We start from the raw sequence: 19,116 nt of genomic DNA, 5'->3' as shown, positions 1-19,116 counted from the left end.
TTTTGAAGCAACATGTATGTCCCACAGCCCCAGTCGATGTTTGCCCCCCCCCCTTACCGATTGAACCCTTTCCAGTCGCCCCTGTTCTAGAGTATACACGTCCAAAGCATTAACTGGTGAGCGATCCGTTTGGCCTGCAGAATAGGTTTGTGTTATACCATAGTCATTATCCTCGGGGAATATCTATGTTCTTATCACAAAGATTCTAATATTTTAGTTTCCATGTAGACCTACCTTCTATGACTGGACAGAGCCGAAGTGACGTCATCTTTGCCATTACTTTAAAGGATGACTTCAGCCACCAAATTAATATTGCTATACATGTTGAAGACCGATATGATAGGCTTCTGTCAGTACATGTTGTATATATATATCACTGTTAAGTTGTGTGAAATGCCCCTTTAAACAGCTGAGGTTCGTCAATTAAAATGACTCGATTGTACATATCTAATGTACACACCATTACGGTAGTTCCTCGGATCCAACACAAAAGCCAACGCCAAGCCTTTTATTGCCTCAAATGACATGGACTTAATGGTGTTGAATGTCATTCATGCACCTGTGCTTTTTGTTTTCAATATAAAGTTGGAGGAACATCGGTTGAGTTATTATAATTTATAAAACACTCTATTTTCGTTAACACTTTAGGTCTTGGCTGAGGAGCCGCGGGAACGTACGTGATGTCCCATATACTGTATATAGAGATCTGAGTTATAAGTACGCCAACCGTGGTGTCATGAACATTTATTTCTTTTATTTTCATTTATGACCTAGAAATGACTTCTAATATTTCTTTCTAGTATGTGGAGAAGATATCACGTAAACGAAATTGTCCCTGGCTATTTATGTATAGCCCTATACCGGTATACGGATACGGCATGCTAACCATGTGAATGGCACCGGCACCAAATTATGCATGTATGATCATGCTTCCGCAGTGAGTGAGTGTACTGATTCCCGTATGCATGAAAGTGGGGCGAACCGTATTAGGGGAACCACGCAGTTATCGCCGAAACCGACCCGAGACTATTGACAATACTATTTTCTGCCGTATTTGTGCAGCCGGGGTAGATAATCAAGGTCACAGTTTAGCGGGAAAAGGGGGCATCATGTGACATAAAGCCCTCATCAACTTGGCCCTATTAAAAAAGAAAATCAGACTTATTTTTATTTCATGCATGGGCAAGTCAGCGAAATGTTTGCCAGTAGACTAATTTAAGACAAAAAGATGAACGCTAAAGACAAGGTTTCTTTACATATACCTGCTAGTACTGCGTTTCATGATTGGGGGGGGGGGGGGACTACTAAAGAGAATGTAATGAACGGTCCGGTTGCAGTGTCTCTCTGAGTGGCCATATATTTGTATTGACATATATTGTTTTTCAATTTGTGATGATATAACCGGATGGTTTGCGACCGTGCAGGCGCGCACATTATTTTTTTCCTCAAACAATTGGTAAAGTTTTTGTACCAAAAAAGGAAACGTTAAGTACACGAATATAGATTAAAAAATGGAAATGATAGCACCATTTGCATCTAAGCCCTTTTCGAAAAACAAGAATTTAAACCCCTCCTCCATGACGGCGATCATGCAACTGCTATGTGCCTGAAAATGGGGGACAGAAAATTGACTTGCCCTCACCCTCCACACCAAAAAACTGGCTACGCCACTGCCAGTAATCATGCATTGTATCGCAGAAATGACGCAAATTTTGGTTCCTATGCACACAAAAAAGTATGTGTAAAAGCATGGAGGTAAAAAGATCCTGCTAGGATCGAAACGTCAGGCCCTCTTTCTTTTACACATTCTCCTACACAGGCTCTTTAGTGGATAAGCAGTTTGCTTACAGTTTTGTTCATTTTGATAACAGAAAAGCATGTAAGAAAAACTGTTATTTCCTACGCTCTTCAATGTCACTTGACTACCTTCCGTTCCCCCACCCCAACCGTGCGCCCTTTCGTGTATTTCTGAGATCAAAATCACAGTGCTTATAATAGGCTAGTGACGCCAAACTTGCTGTGGAGAAGCAAGGTTCAATATTACGATTGGATAAATGCGCAAAATTTTGTTCTGATTCACTTTTGTCGTAACATTACCCCAGCTTTTGATCACCAACAGTAATTAAGCCCCTTCATTATATTGTGGGCTTACGAGTGTCTACCGAAAGCAAGTCGATCGTGTGTAGTTCAATCATGTTTGTGAAAAGCACTATACCAGTTCCAAATGTATTCATACATATGCATTTCTTAGAGCGGGTAAAACGGAGCATGCGCATTACACCAGGAGTGGCAACTCGCAAAGCATGTAGGGATGGTTGTAACAGCATCCGCCATGTTTTATTCGTACAGTTTTTGAGATGTCAAGATAAATTTCATCACTATTATGGAAATCCGGTGGAAAATGCGCTTCCTTTCCGGATGAGAGGACCAACATTATTTTCAAGAAGAACTGTGTCAGAGATTTATATTCTCTGTTGGCCTCTCGGGGCTAATTTTTGGCATATTTCGTGGTCCAGCACAAGGCTTCGAGATGAGCAAGCTGTCGTTTAGGGCGCGAGCTCCCGACCCTACGAAGCCTATGCCTGTGTACACGACAAATGAGTTGCCTGATTTGCCAGATTTTACCTCCAGTAATCGGGCCGTTCCGCAGATGCCCACTGGAATGGAAAAGGAGGAGGAATCGGTGTGTAAACATTGACAAATTTTCATTGAAAAATTGGGATGACATGCAAGACTAAGGCGGCCATTTTGTTCATTAAGTCAAACGTTTTCCCTTGTAGTACAGTCGATATTTCATATAATTGCAAGCAGTTGACAGTGAACGATGATTTCCCCAATATAGTTCGAATTACTGTGGCCTTTTTTACGATTTACATACGAAAATGTATCAAAATCCCAAATTTTTAAATTGTCACGTGACTCAGGTCATAGTTTAGTGCAAAAATCTTGACCTAGCCTAAGGTTAACAATGTGCATGTTAGGCAACGTACACTTTGTTCTTGAACAACACAGTATTCCTACAGTGGGTAACCTCCTACAGTTAAGTACAGTGCATGTTAGTTATTGTTTGTTGTTAGTGTAGTTGAAATTTAGTTATATGTGTTAATTGGAATAACTGAAAGGCACGACAATCAAAATTAATATCAAAAACCCCAATTCCCATGATTTGGTGTGATAACGTAAAAAAACTGTAGTGAATAGAAATGCCTAGCATTCAGCTACACCAGTTGCTACCCATTTTACTTAGGCCTAGTAAGAATTATTATTAGCACTAGCACAATTGAGTATCATGGTTCGAATGTAGTTGTGATTCCCAGGATGTAAACTGGACTGACACCAATGAGGTAATATACTTACCATGCACACTTATGCTCTAGCGAAGGCCTACTCGGACTCTTGCATAGGCTTTGAATAACGATTGCCCCCCCGCATTTGGGGTCACTTCGCCAAATTATTTCTCACTTTGTTTCTCAGCAAGATAATGTTCCAAAAGACCACCCTTTCTTCACATTTCAAGTGATTTTCAAATCTAATGAAAGTCATGCAGTACTGCTTATTATCGGCAAATATTATTGTGCTGCTCCTTTAACTCTGTACAGAAAGGAATGTGTATTGTAATTCAGGAAAATGCCTAAGAGAACTTGATTTAGCCAGTAGATTTTTTGAGCATAGTCATTTTTCACAAGTGGGGGAATTGTAGGCCTGAAAACATTTGCATCATTTATTCCTACTTATCAGTTGGAGATATTGATCCCTTAGTAGAACTAGCTTCATTCACGAATCCTTATGCTGTTATTGCATTCTTTTCCTGGTGTGATTATAAAGTGTGTAGGTTTATGTAGCAGATTGCATTTTTAGACCGGTATCTATCCTTAGTACGTGCCGGATTATGCATGAAAAATCGAAATTCAATGCATCTTGTAATGTTCAGCAACTGCTAATCTGTAAGTTTGTGTATGCATGCTTTATGTATGGTACGACTAGCATTTTAGTAAATCTCAGAATCCTCCCATAGTCCTTTAAGTATCATAAATTCTTTTGATCACACATTAGGAACATCATCTGCAGAGGGCAATATCAGCACAACAGGTTTATGGTACAGCAAATCATCTAGTAATACCCACCCCAGAGGCCTCTCACTGTGTAGCATATTACGATGAGTTGTACGAGGCCAACATTCGGCAGGGCAAGCAGTACATCCATATGCAACGTAAGTAATTAACACCTGTGTGCATGCTGGGTCGGTCAGTAAAATTGAATGATCCGTCTCTGGCCGTTTTTAGGTGAGGTCAGTATCAACATGATCAAAATTGGATTTTTCTAAGACAAAAATGGTGTGCACTCTGGTGACAAGTGTTGTGTAATATAACATAAGTCTGCAACATTGCCCCCAATCTTGTTACAGTTTTGTGGTCACTTTGTCACACTCCTGGAAGTCATTGTATGCAAAGAAAGGCTTCACTTATTCCTAGAAGAGTGCAGAGTATTTGTTTGAACGTTTGCTTTTATTAGTGATAGTAGTTGTAGCTTCTTAGATTCATTCATAAGTTGTTGATACTATGAAGCATTTTAAGAAGCATTGTTGATTGAAAGTTGTTGACAGTTTTTGTTTAGTAGATGTTTTCACATGATTTGGACACCACATGTGGGAGACATGAAAGAACAAATAAAGACAGTGCCCCCATGGAGAAAGATTTGTTTTGACTGTATTCCTGCAATGTAAAAATGACAGTGATGATGTCATATTGTCAGCAAACAATGTTTATTTGTTTTATCTTTTGATTACAGCTCTCAGCATGGAACAAGACATTCCAGACTATGACATGGATGAAGAGGATGAAAATTGGGTGAAGAAACAGGCTCAAGCATTTGATCTAACTTCTTACAAATTTGAAATAATGATGGATCGTCTTGAAAAAGGCAGCGGGCAGAAGGTACAGTTACTGCTAATGTTTTGTGATGTGTCATTGAAGTGTGGTGGGTTCCCTGTTGTCTGACAGGCAAAATGTACAGTAGAACTTGCATCGTATGGTAATATTGTTCTTGCTTGGAACCAGAGCATTTAAATTTCTAATTTGGATAAAGCTAATCGGCTTGCGGCGAGATGAACACAGCTTGTGCTTGAATGTTATTTATGATAGCTAGTATGTTTTGCATAAATTGTTCCCCTCCCCCCCCTTCTTTTTTAATGAAGGATCCAAACATGGACGTGTCACATATCTGTCATAAAGAATGACTTTTATATTTCTATGAATAAACTGACAGTTGGTACATATTTCTGAACTTATGGTTGGGATGCTTTTGGAAACAGGTGAAATGATGATATGTTTGCTTGAACATTTATGCCACTATGAATATACACTGGCTAATAACCTTCCTTTCTAAATTGAATCATCACTTTCTCTACTACAAAATAGTCTTGATTATCCTTGAAAATTTGCCTAGTGAGTTATTGGAATGTTTTCTATACTCAACAAGTGAACTTTGATCTCAAAAGTAAAAATAAAATTTGATAATTTCTCTGATTTGAAAGCACTAACAGACTGCCAAATGTTATGACACTTTTAAGGCATAATTAGTACAAGGTCAGGTAGGGGTTACTGTAACTAGTGCAATAGTTTTACAGCCAAAAGTGTTTCCCTTACTGTACATGTAAAGCAAGATATTGAACTGATCATGATATCCCCACCAAAGTGGTTTTCCTCTTGTCAGGGACACATTTGAAGTTGATTTACCATAGAGGTAAAATGAGCATTGTTCTACACAAATGCAGTCATGAACATAGCAGATTAGTTCAACTGGAGATTCTCCGTACTTCTATTGGAATGTAAATTCACAGGTCACTAACTGCTATTCGACATGTGAAACATAACCCTTTTCCCTGACAGAATTTACTAAGACCAATGCATTAGTTATCTCCGGAAGTGTTATCAAGGTGTGTGTTTGAATTTGTGATCAAAAGCAAACAAATCTCTTGCAAACAAACAAAACAAAGCAGTAAACATTCCAGCCAATTAGACTATCTTCGCCAATTACTGTAATCAAAACACAGAATTGTGTGTTTGGTCCATTAAGAATCATCACAAAATGAGAGCATGAAAGGAATTGTAAATTTGTAAGTTAGAAATGTATTTTGTGTGACAAGAGTTTTGAAATTTGCTTCAGATTAAACTTTTTGTTTTGCTTTTTCCCAATTCAGGTAATGAGTGTTAAGGAAGCCAAAGCTATCTTGAAGGAAGATGATGACTTGACGTTGTCCGTGTATGACTACTGGTTGAACAAACGTCTGAAAGTGGTAAGTGAAGCTAGTGCTGCCCATTACATCTTCATATATGATATGTTGTGCTAGCTGTGCCAGATAATCTTACAAACCACCTGTAAATTCAGATAAATACTTGACATTGTCCGTGTATGACTACTGGTTGAACAAACGTCTGAAAGTGGTAAGTGAAGCAAGTGCCTGCCCATAATGTCTTCTTATATGATATGTTGGGCTAACTCTGCCAGATAATCTTGCAAACCACCTGTAAATTCAGATAAATACTTGACATTGTCCGTGTATGACTACTGGTTGAACAAACGTCTGAAAGTGGTAAGTGATGCTAGTGCTGCCCATTATGTCTTCATATATGATATGTTGGGCTAACTCTGCCAGATAATCTTGCAAACCACCTGTAAATTCAGAGAAAGACTTGACGTTGTCCGTGTATGACTACTGGTTGAACAAACGTCTGAAAGTGGTAAGTGAAGCAAGTGCCTGCCCATAATGTCTTCTTATATGATATGTTGGGCTAACTCTGCCAGATAATCTTGCAAACCACCTGTAAATTCAGATAAATACTTGACATTGTCCGTGTATGACTACTGGTTGAACAAACGTCTGAAAGTGGTAAGTGAAGCTAGTGCTACCCATAATGTCTTCTTATATGATATGTTGGGCTAACTCTGCCAGATAATCTTGCAAACCACCTGTAAATTCAGAGAAAGACTTGACGTTGTCCGTGTATGACTACTGGTTGAACAAACGTCTGAAAGTGGTAAGTGAAGCTAGTGCTACCCATAATGTCTTCTTATATGATATGTTGGGCTAACTCTGCCAGATAATCTTGCAAACCACCCGTAAATTCAGAGAAAGACTTGACGTTGTCCGTGTATGACTACTGGTTGAACAAACGTCTGAAAGTGGTAAGTGAAGCAAGTGCCTGCCCATAATGTCTTCATATATTATATGTTGGGCTAGCTCTGCCAGATAATTTTGCAAACCACCTGTTAATTCAGAGGAAAAAAAGTAAACAAAATCTGTCAGAACTGCCTAGCTGACTATTACAAAGAAGACTTGTGCTTTCAGAGAAAAATTTAGTGTTCGAATTTTTCTATCAGTTTTGAAGGCTCTGAACTCTTGTCTCCTATAAAATGCTATGGTTTCTGTGTACAAAACTGCTATAAAAATTGGCACTTGTACAGCAATTTAACCACTTTGCTCATCAATTTGCGATGTGATACCGGATAAATTATCACTGGCTTTCAGTCTATGAGCTTGTCAATTGATATGTTATGATCATGGCTTAATGAAGAATTAGCAGTTCTCAGTAACCAGCCAGCTGGCCAAAATCTGACCTGCTAGAGATTTGACAGCCTGTCAAATAAATCTGACCACAATCTTGCTCGAAGGGCAGAGGACCTCTATGGCTTCATCAACATAACCAGCCTGCGCTGCAGTCTGCTCTGTTCTGGGTACTGTGGTATTTTGGTTCTCTCTGGCCCATTGCTCCGACCAATTTTTCTACCTATGTAAGAGTTTTCTCTAAATTAACCTGTGGCCAAGAAACGTCTTGTTTTCATTATGTAATTCAAAAGTTGTCACTCTGTATGTGAAAACTTGGAAATGGTTTCAGAATGACCCAAGGCTACAGCCAAAACAAAAATATGATTTTATGTTTGCAGAACTTTGGTCAATTCTCCTATTTCACTGTCCATTTTTCTGATTGCCTTCCTACGTAGGGTCACGCTCTGATTCTGGAAGTAAAAGGCGAGAAGCGAGATGGCTCGACTACCAACAACCCATATGTGGCTTTCAGGAGGCGAACAGAGAAAATGCAAACCAGGAAGAACAGGAAAAACGATGAGGCCTCATACGAAAAGATGTTAAAACTGAAAAGAGACTTGACGAAGGCAGTGTGAGTAATTCATATTGTTCTTAGGGGGTTTAGTCCCAGTCTAGAATAAAACAATATCATTGTGAGTAATGAAAACATGGTTGACATGAAAAAGCTTACATTTTTGTGAAATAAACCAGGTGGAGTAAAGGAATTTACAGATGTGAGCAACTTAATCCTAACTCATTGTGAACGTAAGGTATCAATCTTTTGTATCTACTTTTCATGTCCATTATCATTGTGGGATATTGAATGATAAGACCTAACTTATCCGTATATTTTTCTGCAAATGATTAGAAGTTTTTGTATTTTGTCATTTATGTCATTGTGGTAAATGAAAAATCTGTCCAAATTTGGCCTTGGATGTACATGTGATCAATCTTTTCAAAAGCATAATGGTTTCTACCCTATGTTTGATTTGTGGCATTGTTATCGTTCCAGAACATTGCTTGAAATGATCAAGCGAAGAGAGAAGAGTAAACGAGAGGGCATCCATCTGAACATAGAAATATTTGAGAAGAGGTAAGCCATGTTGTAAGGTGCACAAATGATATTATTGTAATATTGTTGACAGGAAGAGATATGAGTAAATGATTCATTCATGCTGTGGGATAGGCAGGCAGAGTGACTCTTGTGTTAATACACAAAGATTCTTAAATTCTTTCTCGATACTTTGTAAAGTTTACACTTTTTCGTTGCTTTCACAGATGTAAAAGATCATAATATAGCATAATGGTTGGTGTATTTAAGTCCTGAAAACCTTGTTCTGTTGATCGCGTCTATTTTCTACCTCACTTTTTTGTCACAACCTGTTAAAAGACATGACATTGCATTAAACAGCAAACCTTTGACATTTCAAACTTGGTAGGTATTATCATAGTCGTAGCCAGCTACCTTTCCCTGTGGCATCATTTACAGTAAGATATGAGATATTTTCTATACACTTGTTATTCAGTGAAAGTTTAACTAACATGTAACAAGTCGTCCCTGTAATTCACATTGGTAACTTATGCATTCATACTCCAGGTTATCACATGTTTGTGTATTGTAAGCATATATATGTATACATATATATAAATATATATAAGATGTCATTGCATGTTTGGTATCGGAGAATTGTTTATCAGAGCAAATGATATTCAAGTTATGACACACCCTGTTCTTTTAAAATAGGTATCAGATGGGTGACTTCTCTGGTCAAGTGTTGCATGATTGCGAGGAACTGGTCAGGAAGCAGCCTGCATTCATTCCGCTGGTTAACGGCAACCAATATTGGAGTGGCAAGGTGAGACTGATTTTTTAGAGATGAATTTAAGGTGCCCCCTCTGTGAAAAAGGAAAAGCTTGTGACGTTTGTAGAGTAATATATCTCCACTAATTGCTACCCCTACAAGAGTGAAATACTTCTTGCACCCCCTTGAATGGGTGTGGATGAACTCCACCTGCAGAAAGATTGCTATTAGTGCCTGTAAAGTGGCACTGCAGAGAGTCCTTCCTTACACCACCAGGGGGAGGTGGGGGGGGAACACGCTGCATGATGATGGTTACGTTGTAACTGCCCTTCTTGTACAACTTCTCAATTTTTGAGTTGAAGTTTGGCAGCATTGATTATCTGCTGGATATGCATACTTTTTTACTACATGTATCGTAGATGGTAGAACGCACTCAATTAAATGAAGTAGTCATAGTTGTAAGTTACTGGCAATTTTCTGAAAAGCTTTCAATCACAATTCACTATTTTTATGGCCTTTGTTTGGCTGGGGGAGGGGAGGGGCTTGTTATCTCAATGGCCTTGGTTTAAACATCTCTCCAGACCGGGGAACTGCGAACAACTTACAACAGTTGTACTCAGCATACACATCTTCTAACATGGACTGACACCTCCAATTTGTATTTTCATTTTGTCTTCTTCTTCAGGATGAGATGATTAGGAAGAAAAGAGACTACAAGAAGAGGAAGCACAAGGTTTCCTCGGAGAAACCTCGTCAAAATTCAACATCTTTGTCATCATCAGCCAGACCAGAATCACAACATGTACCTTCTCTCAGACCCTCTGAGGATGACTTTTCAATTGTAAGTGTTTCCTCTCAACCTATTTCTAGTCCGTCATTTCTTAACTGGAAACAACTGAGATTAACCGCTTTCTAGTTATGAACATGGTTCCAGGGAATAATTTAAAATCCTGTATTGTATAGCAAACACGTCCACTTGTTATGCAAGTGCAAATATGTCTTTTAGAGACAAAATCCAGAGCCTTCAGAAACTGCTACACAATATTTGAATGATACATTTATTCCCTGGGTTTCTGAAATGTTGCCAATGTTTGTGGCCATCTTGTTGACAAAATGTTAAGCTCTCTGAAATCCCTTCAAGGTGTATTATGTGGATATGTGGATAAAACAGCATTTTGCATTGGATGTGAATCATGACCCTCTTACCAACACAGCTATTTACCTTAAAAAAAAAAGCATTGTTTATTTGAACAAGTGTTCATTTGGACCTGTTTGTGATAAACAAAAGCATCTGGATCACAAACTTTGCAGAATGGAATAGTTGTGTGGACATTTGTTGCTTGTGTTGTCATCCCACTTCTTGTTGTTTGTTTGGTATTGATTTGTTTGTGAAGGTAGTTATTCTGGAGTCACAGTTAAACTCTTTTTCCTCTTGCGTAACAGGTGCAATCTCCAACAGATATGGAAGAAGAAGATCCTGATGGTCTTTTTGCTTTCAGAAGGAAAAAGGGATGCAATTACCACTTGGTGAGATGTTTGTTTTTCTCTTCATCTTAAAGCAGATTTATGTTGTTTATAAGAGAATCTTGAGATTTGCTACAATTCCTTAAACCATGCAGGAAAACCTTATCCATGAATTGTATAATCAACTTACAATGATGAAGGTAATAACAAACAGTACTAACAGACTTTGAAAGAATTTCTTTAGAATTAAATCTTGATGTCTAAGATCACTCGAGTTTCATTGCAACAGATGACAATATGACAAGTGCCGTAGTTTGTTAATATATCCTGGCAACTTTTTTCTCTATTCTAGCCTCAACCAGAGATGGTTTGCGGGTGGCCTTGGTCTTCAGAGGAGTCAGCTAAAAGCATGCAAGATAAGAGGTACAGATACTGCTGTACCTCCCTACGAGTTCCAAGGCGTTGTGTGGGCTTATCTCGGAGGAGAGTAGGCAGGGGTGGCAGGTAAGTTGTCCTAGTCAGTTGTTTGAAAATGGCAACTGCCACTGAGTGGTTGGCTTCTTGTAAGGAAATCTGCTTCCAGTAATAATATCAAGCTGCCTGAACTTGGAAATATCCATCCCAATTTTGGTTGTGAGATGTATAATAATACCTGGTCTTTCTTTGAGACCATAATGCATTTATTATTTTTAAGTCATTAAATGGCCTAAGGATGAGGGGTGGTAGGGGGGGGGGTGAGGGAAGAGTTGAGGGTGATTGTCATTATTTTGATCAAGTACTGTTATGCTCTTTTATAAGTCAGAATAATCCACCTTTTTCATTGGGATGGTGGGGGGGGGGGGGGTGCAGCGCCAGGTTGTGTAGATAGGACATAATCTTTTTCTCACAAAATAGACACTGCCACTCTGCAGATATAATCCCCATTGGTTGATATGGATTCTTCCTAACTGAGCAAGATGTTTTCCATTGTTGCATCTCATTGTTACTTCTTTGACAAGCTGGTCAATGTCTCTTCTGGGCTTTCGTTCCGTTTTCAGGGCTCTACTCGATAGAGCTTACACACCATTCAATGATGACTTCAGGGAATTTGAGGGCAACTTTATGAACTTCTCCCGAGAGGAAGAATCACCGTTGCCTCACAGAACTGAGGAGGAAGATAGGAAGACGCTATTCAGACCTGTACATAAACAACTTAGTCTTCCACTTACCCACATACTGGAAGAAATCAAGGCAAAGAGAATGTAAGTATCTCTCAAGAGGCTCGCTGCATTTTTAAGACGGCCAAACCACAGCCCAACTCGACTTGAAAGTCGTACCCCACCACCACCCCAAAATAAGATTGTGGATAGTCAGGAGGTGTGCATGTTCTTAAGGCTTGAAATGGATCAAGATTTTGATAGTTTTATGTCACTTTGGCTTCAGTCTGGGAAAACTTCCAAGTTTTGCGTTTTCCCGACTGGTCGGAGGTTCACGATAAACTACCCAGTCTTAATAAAAGCAACCATTAAGAGGGACATAACTTTGTGACCTAAATGAGTACAGAAAACACTCGTCGCGAGGATCAGTTACAAAGCTATGCTTCTTCATGAATTATCAAAACTAGGTCGCGACTTGGAGATGAGTGGGGGCGTCGTGTTCATTCCATTCAGTGTGCATGCAGCTTACAAATTATGTTTCTACAACTGTATCCTACCATGCCCACTCACTTATGTATCCAATGCACTGTTTTGAGAAGAATAGGAAAGACCATCCCTTATCTACCTGATGGTAGTTAAATCATATGCTTGTAATGTTATAGGCAACTTACACTAAGGCTCAGTAACACCTGCTGAATAGAAGTTGTAGCAGGCCTGGTATTTGCATTGATAATTCCTTTGATGTAGTGTATGACTCATTCGTAAGGGAAACGCCTTGATTATCTCTAGTCTGTGGTTACACTATCATGTCTTTCATTCTGTGCTGTATTCATCAGTGTGGTTGCAAAGTTGGAAGAACAAAGAGGTTCTTTTTAATCTTAAGTGTCATGAGTAGTATTGTTTAAAAGACTTGACTTTGTATCTTTGTCTTTTGTTTTTCTACACCTTTTCAATTATAGTTAATGAAAAGATAGTAACAATATGGTCGGAAAATGGATTGGGCATTGATTGGAAACATTTGTTTTTATTCTATTAGTCTAGATATGTGCCCAAAGTGCTTACATATCTTCTAAAGAACTAAATCATTTTGATCCAAATTTATCCTGTGCTCCTTGCCTCCTTCTAGGCCACATTTCAGACCAAAGACTCCGCCCCCAGACCAGGAGAGTAGTCGACTGCCTTTGTTACCTCCGGCTGACCCCATTTATCTGGATGATCCTTACTTTGTTACCATGGAGGGAGACGCCAACCAAGAGATGTTATCCGAGTCCCTGTTAAACGCTGCTCAAGGCCTCCAGCCGATCGTTCAAAGGATCGACAACAGCCAAGACTTGCAGGATTCGCAGATGATCGAAGTCGACGTCGTCGGTCACGACACACCTCAGACCCCTGTCTCTTTCATACAGACATTGAGGCCTACGGCCGCCGTGAACTCAATGGAGGGGATAAAATCCTCAGACGGCACACAAAACCTTGATATACGGACTGATAACCTAAACCTGGGAAGAAATGGAACAGTGATAGGAAATCATATAGGTGGTCACCCCGCTGAGGATAACCTTACCGCAAAAGGTGGGTCTCAGATAAGAATCGTCTCTCATCTGCACCGGCTACCCAAGTAGCTAGTCACATTGAGTAATAAAAAAAACCAGGTGGTGTGTGGTCGTTTACACAAATTACCACGACGACATGTCTAAGTTATTGCTTTTGTGTGCTTGGCGAGTTGGTATGTTTTGGGTTATTCGAAAGCCAAGTGAAAATTCTCTCCTCTCTCAGTAAACAACCAAAACTTACTACAAGTGAGGACCAGATTTACTTTGAGCTATTTGAGATTTTTGACCGAGATGGTCTTAGTTCAATCTCACAGCCACACATTCACTAACAGGTTACATGATTTAATTGGATGAAATTGTCTAGTCATGTGCTAAGCCGAACAAAACTGTGAGGAGAAAAAATTAACAGCTCTTGTGCGATGATGATTCATGAAGTATCATGTGAGTATATAATCCGTATAAAGGTCTGTGTGTCTTGTAGTTTGTTGGTTGATATGTATGATTTGAAACAACCAAGCATGTCAAAGCCACTATCCCTCCCCCCCTCTCCCCTCCCCCTATATAGTTCCTGGTTTCAGATAGAGCAAGGCACATGAAAGATGTGAAGTAGGACAGCAGATTAACATTTTTAGTCATTCTGGCATGTTCAGAGGTAGTACTAACTGCCTTAAACATAGTTTGTTAAGTCTGAGAAAGACAGTTCTGAGGAGATGTATCTGTGGTGAATTGAAATAGTTGTCAGTTCCTTAGACCTATTTCTTGCGCCTTTGGACTTACTACTTTGTGTATATCTGCACGAGAAAAAAGAAAAGTCTTACAACATTATTTCATTAGATTAATGATGTAGAAGCTCTCCTACCCTGCAGTAAAACCTGCTGAACTTTATTTATAATAAGGAAATGTCCAGAATTGATCTTAGTGACGAATCCAATTAGGGTGTGCTTCAATCTCTGTCTGCCCAGCTCATGCAGGATATGAAAACATTGATTATGACCTTGACTACAATGATTTCCCCTAAATAATTGAACAATGCCAATTCTTTTTTCATAGAAACGACGTTTCAAGTAGAGACTTTTTGTCAATTTAGATCAAGGTTTGGATGGCCGAGGAGGTGGTCAGCGCAAGTCTCACATTTTCTCATGTTCGATCTGTATCATCTTTTTGCAGTTCCCGAAGGTCATTCCACTGCCCCTGCTGATACAGTACTAGAATTGAATTACCCTCTTCCATCCACCAAAACTGTGGTGGTAACAGAAAACATTGTCCAAGACGGCCTTAAAGCAGATTCCAAGTCCGAAGTCTCGGTCCAGATTAAACAAGAGAGCGTCACCACGATGAACGAGAAGATATCGGTTTCAAAGGCCAGCCCCATAACCATTAACACAGCTCTTAGCATTCAGAGTGTCGATGTTAAGACCACAAACAACGTTGTCAAAGTGGAATCTGTGAAGAAATTAACCCAGAATAACTTGCAGGCGATTCCAGGGTAAGGTTTTGAAGCTTCTTGTTTGGAGTTCCCACATAATATCGGGGGTTTGGCCATTTTACTTATTGTATCAAATTAACAAAAATGGTTGCTTAATTTCAGTAAAATACTTGGTTTTGCACAAGTAACATTAACAATTATAAATAAATTTAGTGAGGTTTATTTATTCAAGAGCTGCAAGCAATTAAGCTATTGTAAGCTTGGCTGAAACGTTTGCCAATATTCACAAGTTATTAAGGTTTTTGCTTGGTGAAGTTGATGTCATCAACTATTAACCAGCTGGTATGCAGATAAATAATTTGTATAAATTGATGTACAATCAACATCAATCCTGGTCACTAGAAAGGGTTATCTGAATCGATCCAAAGTGCTCCTTCTCTTGGAGTTTTTTTTAAGTCTTTGCCTTTGCCTTTGCTAGTTATCAAGATATTTTCATTATGATTAATCACTGCTCACCTTCATGTTTTTCTTTTTTCCACGCAGAGAGAACCATGAAGAAAATAGCACCATTGGCCACATTGGGAACAATAAATCACTGCCTCTGATGCGAGTAACGTGATGAGAGCCGCCAGTTGTAGAATGATTCTTCTGCAAAGTTTGTAGCTTTGTCGAAGTCGCCCATTCCAAGAGTGTCGACGTTTGGGGTCTACGGCAGAGAAGACGAGAGGGCTGTACCTGTTTGCTAAGTCAACCTCCAGGCTGTTTGTGTACGCATTGCATGGACTGTTTGGCCCGCCCGTTCTGAGGGTGCCAGTGGATAATTAACATGGTTTCACTGTTAAGATCTAAAACAATGGTGGTTGGTCAGGAGAGGTTGTATTCTGAAGTAAATTGGATGTTTGCTTTTTGTCTTACCAGTGAAGTAAACTACTGCAAATTCCTTAATACTAGGCTCTTTTACAAGTATTATATCACCATACTCTTATCTGCTACAACAGGGAGGTCATACATGCATGAAAATTCCCATTTTAGAGAAGTTTTTGTTGTCGGTAGAATGTCCAAATAATACAGAGTAAAATGGTTTACGATAAAAGGCATGAGCTCACAACCAAACAAAAGCATTCTGGTCACATACATCCCTTAGCTGGGCTGGTATCTGAGAACTCCTGTTGCTAGTAGACTTTTAATTTTGAAAACTAGATTTGGCACTGTTAACCTCTAGTTTCAAAACAGGTATCTACTCCCCCAACATCCTCATGAAAGATAAGTGTAATAATGTGCAGATTCTGTAGATATTCTGTAGCAACATTAGCCAGGACGAACCGTGAAACCGTTCGTCCACTCATCACCAGTAATAGTAGTTAACTTGGCAAATGTCCATAACAATTACATGATATGCTATGAGATCATCATCATTACTGCATAGCACAACACTCCAGTAGTACAGAAAACTACGTCAACTTGGTGTTCAGGGTACGTAATGATTTGTGTTATAACGCACAGCAGATAACATTACAAGTTTCCGAATTTGCCAGAAACAATTGCGAGAAACACATACATTTGATACCCAAAAGCTGATAGTTTTTTAAAAGAAAAGGTCCTCATTGATTTCAAACTTTGGTACAACAGTTTCTGAAGCTTACTATTATTTGCTGATTTTATAAATCGGCCTATTTGTGCAATTTTGAGGTTGACTTTATATATTACCAAGACAACCCCACTGGGCCTAAACCGATCTAATCTACACAGAAAGGGGTACAAATTATGAGAGGTTAGGAATTCTCTGTACGAACAAATTATACAAAACATGACAGAAAATATTCACAACCTACCTTGTTCAGCAATTTCTTACAAAATTAAAGTTCTATAGCATTAAAACTGTGTTCTTAAAAGTGAATGTCAAAGGCTCATCCATTGCTGCAAATAAGTGTTAACTTAAATACCCAAGTCATCAGCAAAGGTTTTTAGAAACAAACTGTTTTTTTTCACGTTTTAATACAGTAAGATACTTTGAAGGAGTTTGATATTTTGCTCGACTTTTAAATTGCTGAAATGACCTCTGTGGTATTTGTAAAATATAGCCCATTTAGATTGAAGTCCAAATATTGTTGCTGCCTTGTATCTTGAAGCTATGTATTAAAAACTACCTCAGTTTTCTTTCATGATGTTGTATAGATACCCCCATCTCTCCCCCTCCCCCAATTCCCTCCTCCCCCTCTCTCTTTCTCGTTTGATGTGTATACTAACAAATGATTGACTATTTACAACACTGTTCCTGGTAGGTATTTTAGTAGTGGGTAACATTTTTCCACTTGGCCAAACTTTGACAACAATGCTGTTTCTGGAGCATTTGTGCAGCCAAGCGACCCATTCCATAACATTTGTGGTACTGTACAAGCTTAGCAAAGTTTTAACAATTAAAGTCTTCGGGTGTTATTGTTGGAAATCTCTCTCTGAGTGTTGTTAGTTTTAAGCAGTCATATACATATATAGGTACTCGTTTGTAAAATGTGACTTGTTGAGAAGCCCTTACAAAACGTACTTACATTTTTAGAAACGTGGTTGGGATGTTATTAAGATTAGCACCGACATAAACCACATTTAAAAATAATAATAAAAAGAGAAAGCAATAGCTGGGATATTTCTTGGCTGGCTAGAAGTATTTGTTATGTGTGAAGAACTTTTGCAATATATTTGTTCCCCCTCCATCTCATCAAAAGCCCATTGTATTCACTCTGGAAAGTCACTGTGCAACTTTGATGCTTGTACCAGGGGTGGGTGGAATGGTTTAAAAATGACTACCAGCTCAGTGGTCCTACCAGCAGTGTTGAGACTTTGAATCAAGCAGTGCGTTTGGTGCCTCAGACAACACAAGTACCTCTCAATGACCAAGTGAAAATCGTTACCTACTCAAAGATGGCACCTCTCACCAAGCAGCACACAGGTTCCAAGCCAGTAGGCCAATCCGCCCCTTGGACACACCTACAAAACTAAAAAACTTATGTGTCTGTCATGTACGCATTTGCTGGATTGTGCTATAATGCACTACCTCCGTTTCACAGAAGTGAAGTTGACAGAACTGAAACTACTTGTAAAAGTGTTCATTTGATGAATGATCCCTGCAAGTTATTCTTGCTACAAGTATGGATGGAAAGGAAAGTAGATCAGACTAAACTAAACTATCCTGGATTTTGATGATGTTGGGGTTTCTGGTAAATTTGTGCGGTATATTTTGGCAGTGGTCTGCATTTTGGTACGAGGTCGCTATGGATTGTCTTAAAGACCGTATGAAAGGAATTAAAATGTTAATCATAAACTTGACCATCTATAATATAACCTAACAGATTAGCTTTTATATCATAATTAGTGTGTTGAAACTTCTAGGCAGTGTTGTAAAGGTGAAAATTCCAGCTACATCTAAGTAAAAGATAAAAATTGAAAAAAAAAATAATGTCACATTTAAAATATTGTTAACTATTGGTGCAGTGTCACACACAGTTTCCACTGTATTGCTACAGAAAAAAGTATGAATTGAAATTGTTTATTATTGTACGTGTACAGTTGTACATTAGATTTTTAGGGTGATAAAGAAGAAGAAGAAAATAGACATATTCAGGTGACTCCCAAGAGGGAAGCAGAAATTTACATTTTGTGTTTTTGTATCTTCTTTGGTCTTTTTGTCAAAGCTGTAGTTCGCATTGGTTATTCTCCTCGCGTTGGTCTGATCTCAACTATTTAATATTCACAATTAATCAGGTACCCTTTGACGTGAATATTAGATCTGTTTTGTCTACAATTCACTTGACAAAACCTATTGTGCTTATTCATTATTTATTTTAAAGGGATAACGAAGGGTGGAAATTAAAAAGAATGTTTAGTACAGATTGATAGCTTGTTCCATTGTTGGAAAAGCAAAAATATCAGTTCATTCACTGTATGAGTACATTGTGCAATAATCTGTGATGACATTCATGAACTACACAAACAACTGGTTTTGGTTTTCTATAAAATTGAAATGATTATATAAACTGGGAAACTAATTCAATTATATGACAGGATTGTTAGTTACAGTATTACTGTGTGGACAAGTGACCTCTTTCAACTTTGTAGGGCTTGTCATTACGTTAGTCAAGAACAAAGATGGTTTGAT

At 38.7% G+C, this 19,116-nt stretch overlaps 1 protein-coding gene across 1 annotated transcript; it reads left to right on the top strand.

The window, feature by feature from the left end:
- Window positions 1–2,283: 2,283 nt before the first annotated feature.
- Window positions 2,284–18,611, top strand: LOC139966587 (enhancer of polycomb homolog 1-like). Its single transcript, XM_071969778.1, has 14 exons — window positions 2,284–2,683; window positions 4,054–4,210; window positions 4,789–4,934; window positions 6,200–6,295; window positions 8,002–8,177; window positions 8,598–8,678; window positions 9,330–9,441; window positions 10,073–10,228; window positions 10,831–10,914; window positions 11,204–11,355; window positions 11,889–12,092; window positions 13,114–13,559; window positions 14,708–15,026; window positions 15,510–18,611. The coding sequence occupies exons 1-14, from the start codon at window positions 2,531–2,533 to the stop codon at window positions 15,583–15,585; spliced, it is 2,358 nt and encodes a 785-aa protein (XP_071825879.1). The 5' UTR covers window positions 2,284–2,530; the 3' UTR covers window positions 15,586–18,611.
- Window positions 18,612–19,116: the final 505 nt, after the last annotated feature.

Source organism: Apostichopus japonicus, chromosome 4 (assembly GCF_037975245.1).
Source record: "Apostichopus japonicus isolate 1M-3 chromosome 4, ASM3797524v1, whole genome shotgun sequence".
Taxonomy (NCBI): domain Eukaryota; kingdom Metazoa; phylum Echinodermata; class Holothuroidea; order Aspidochirotida; family Stichopodidae; genus Apostichopus; species Apostichopus japonicus.
This window is presented reverse-complemented; position numbering and strand designations above follow the sequence as displayed.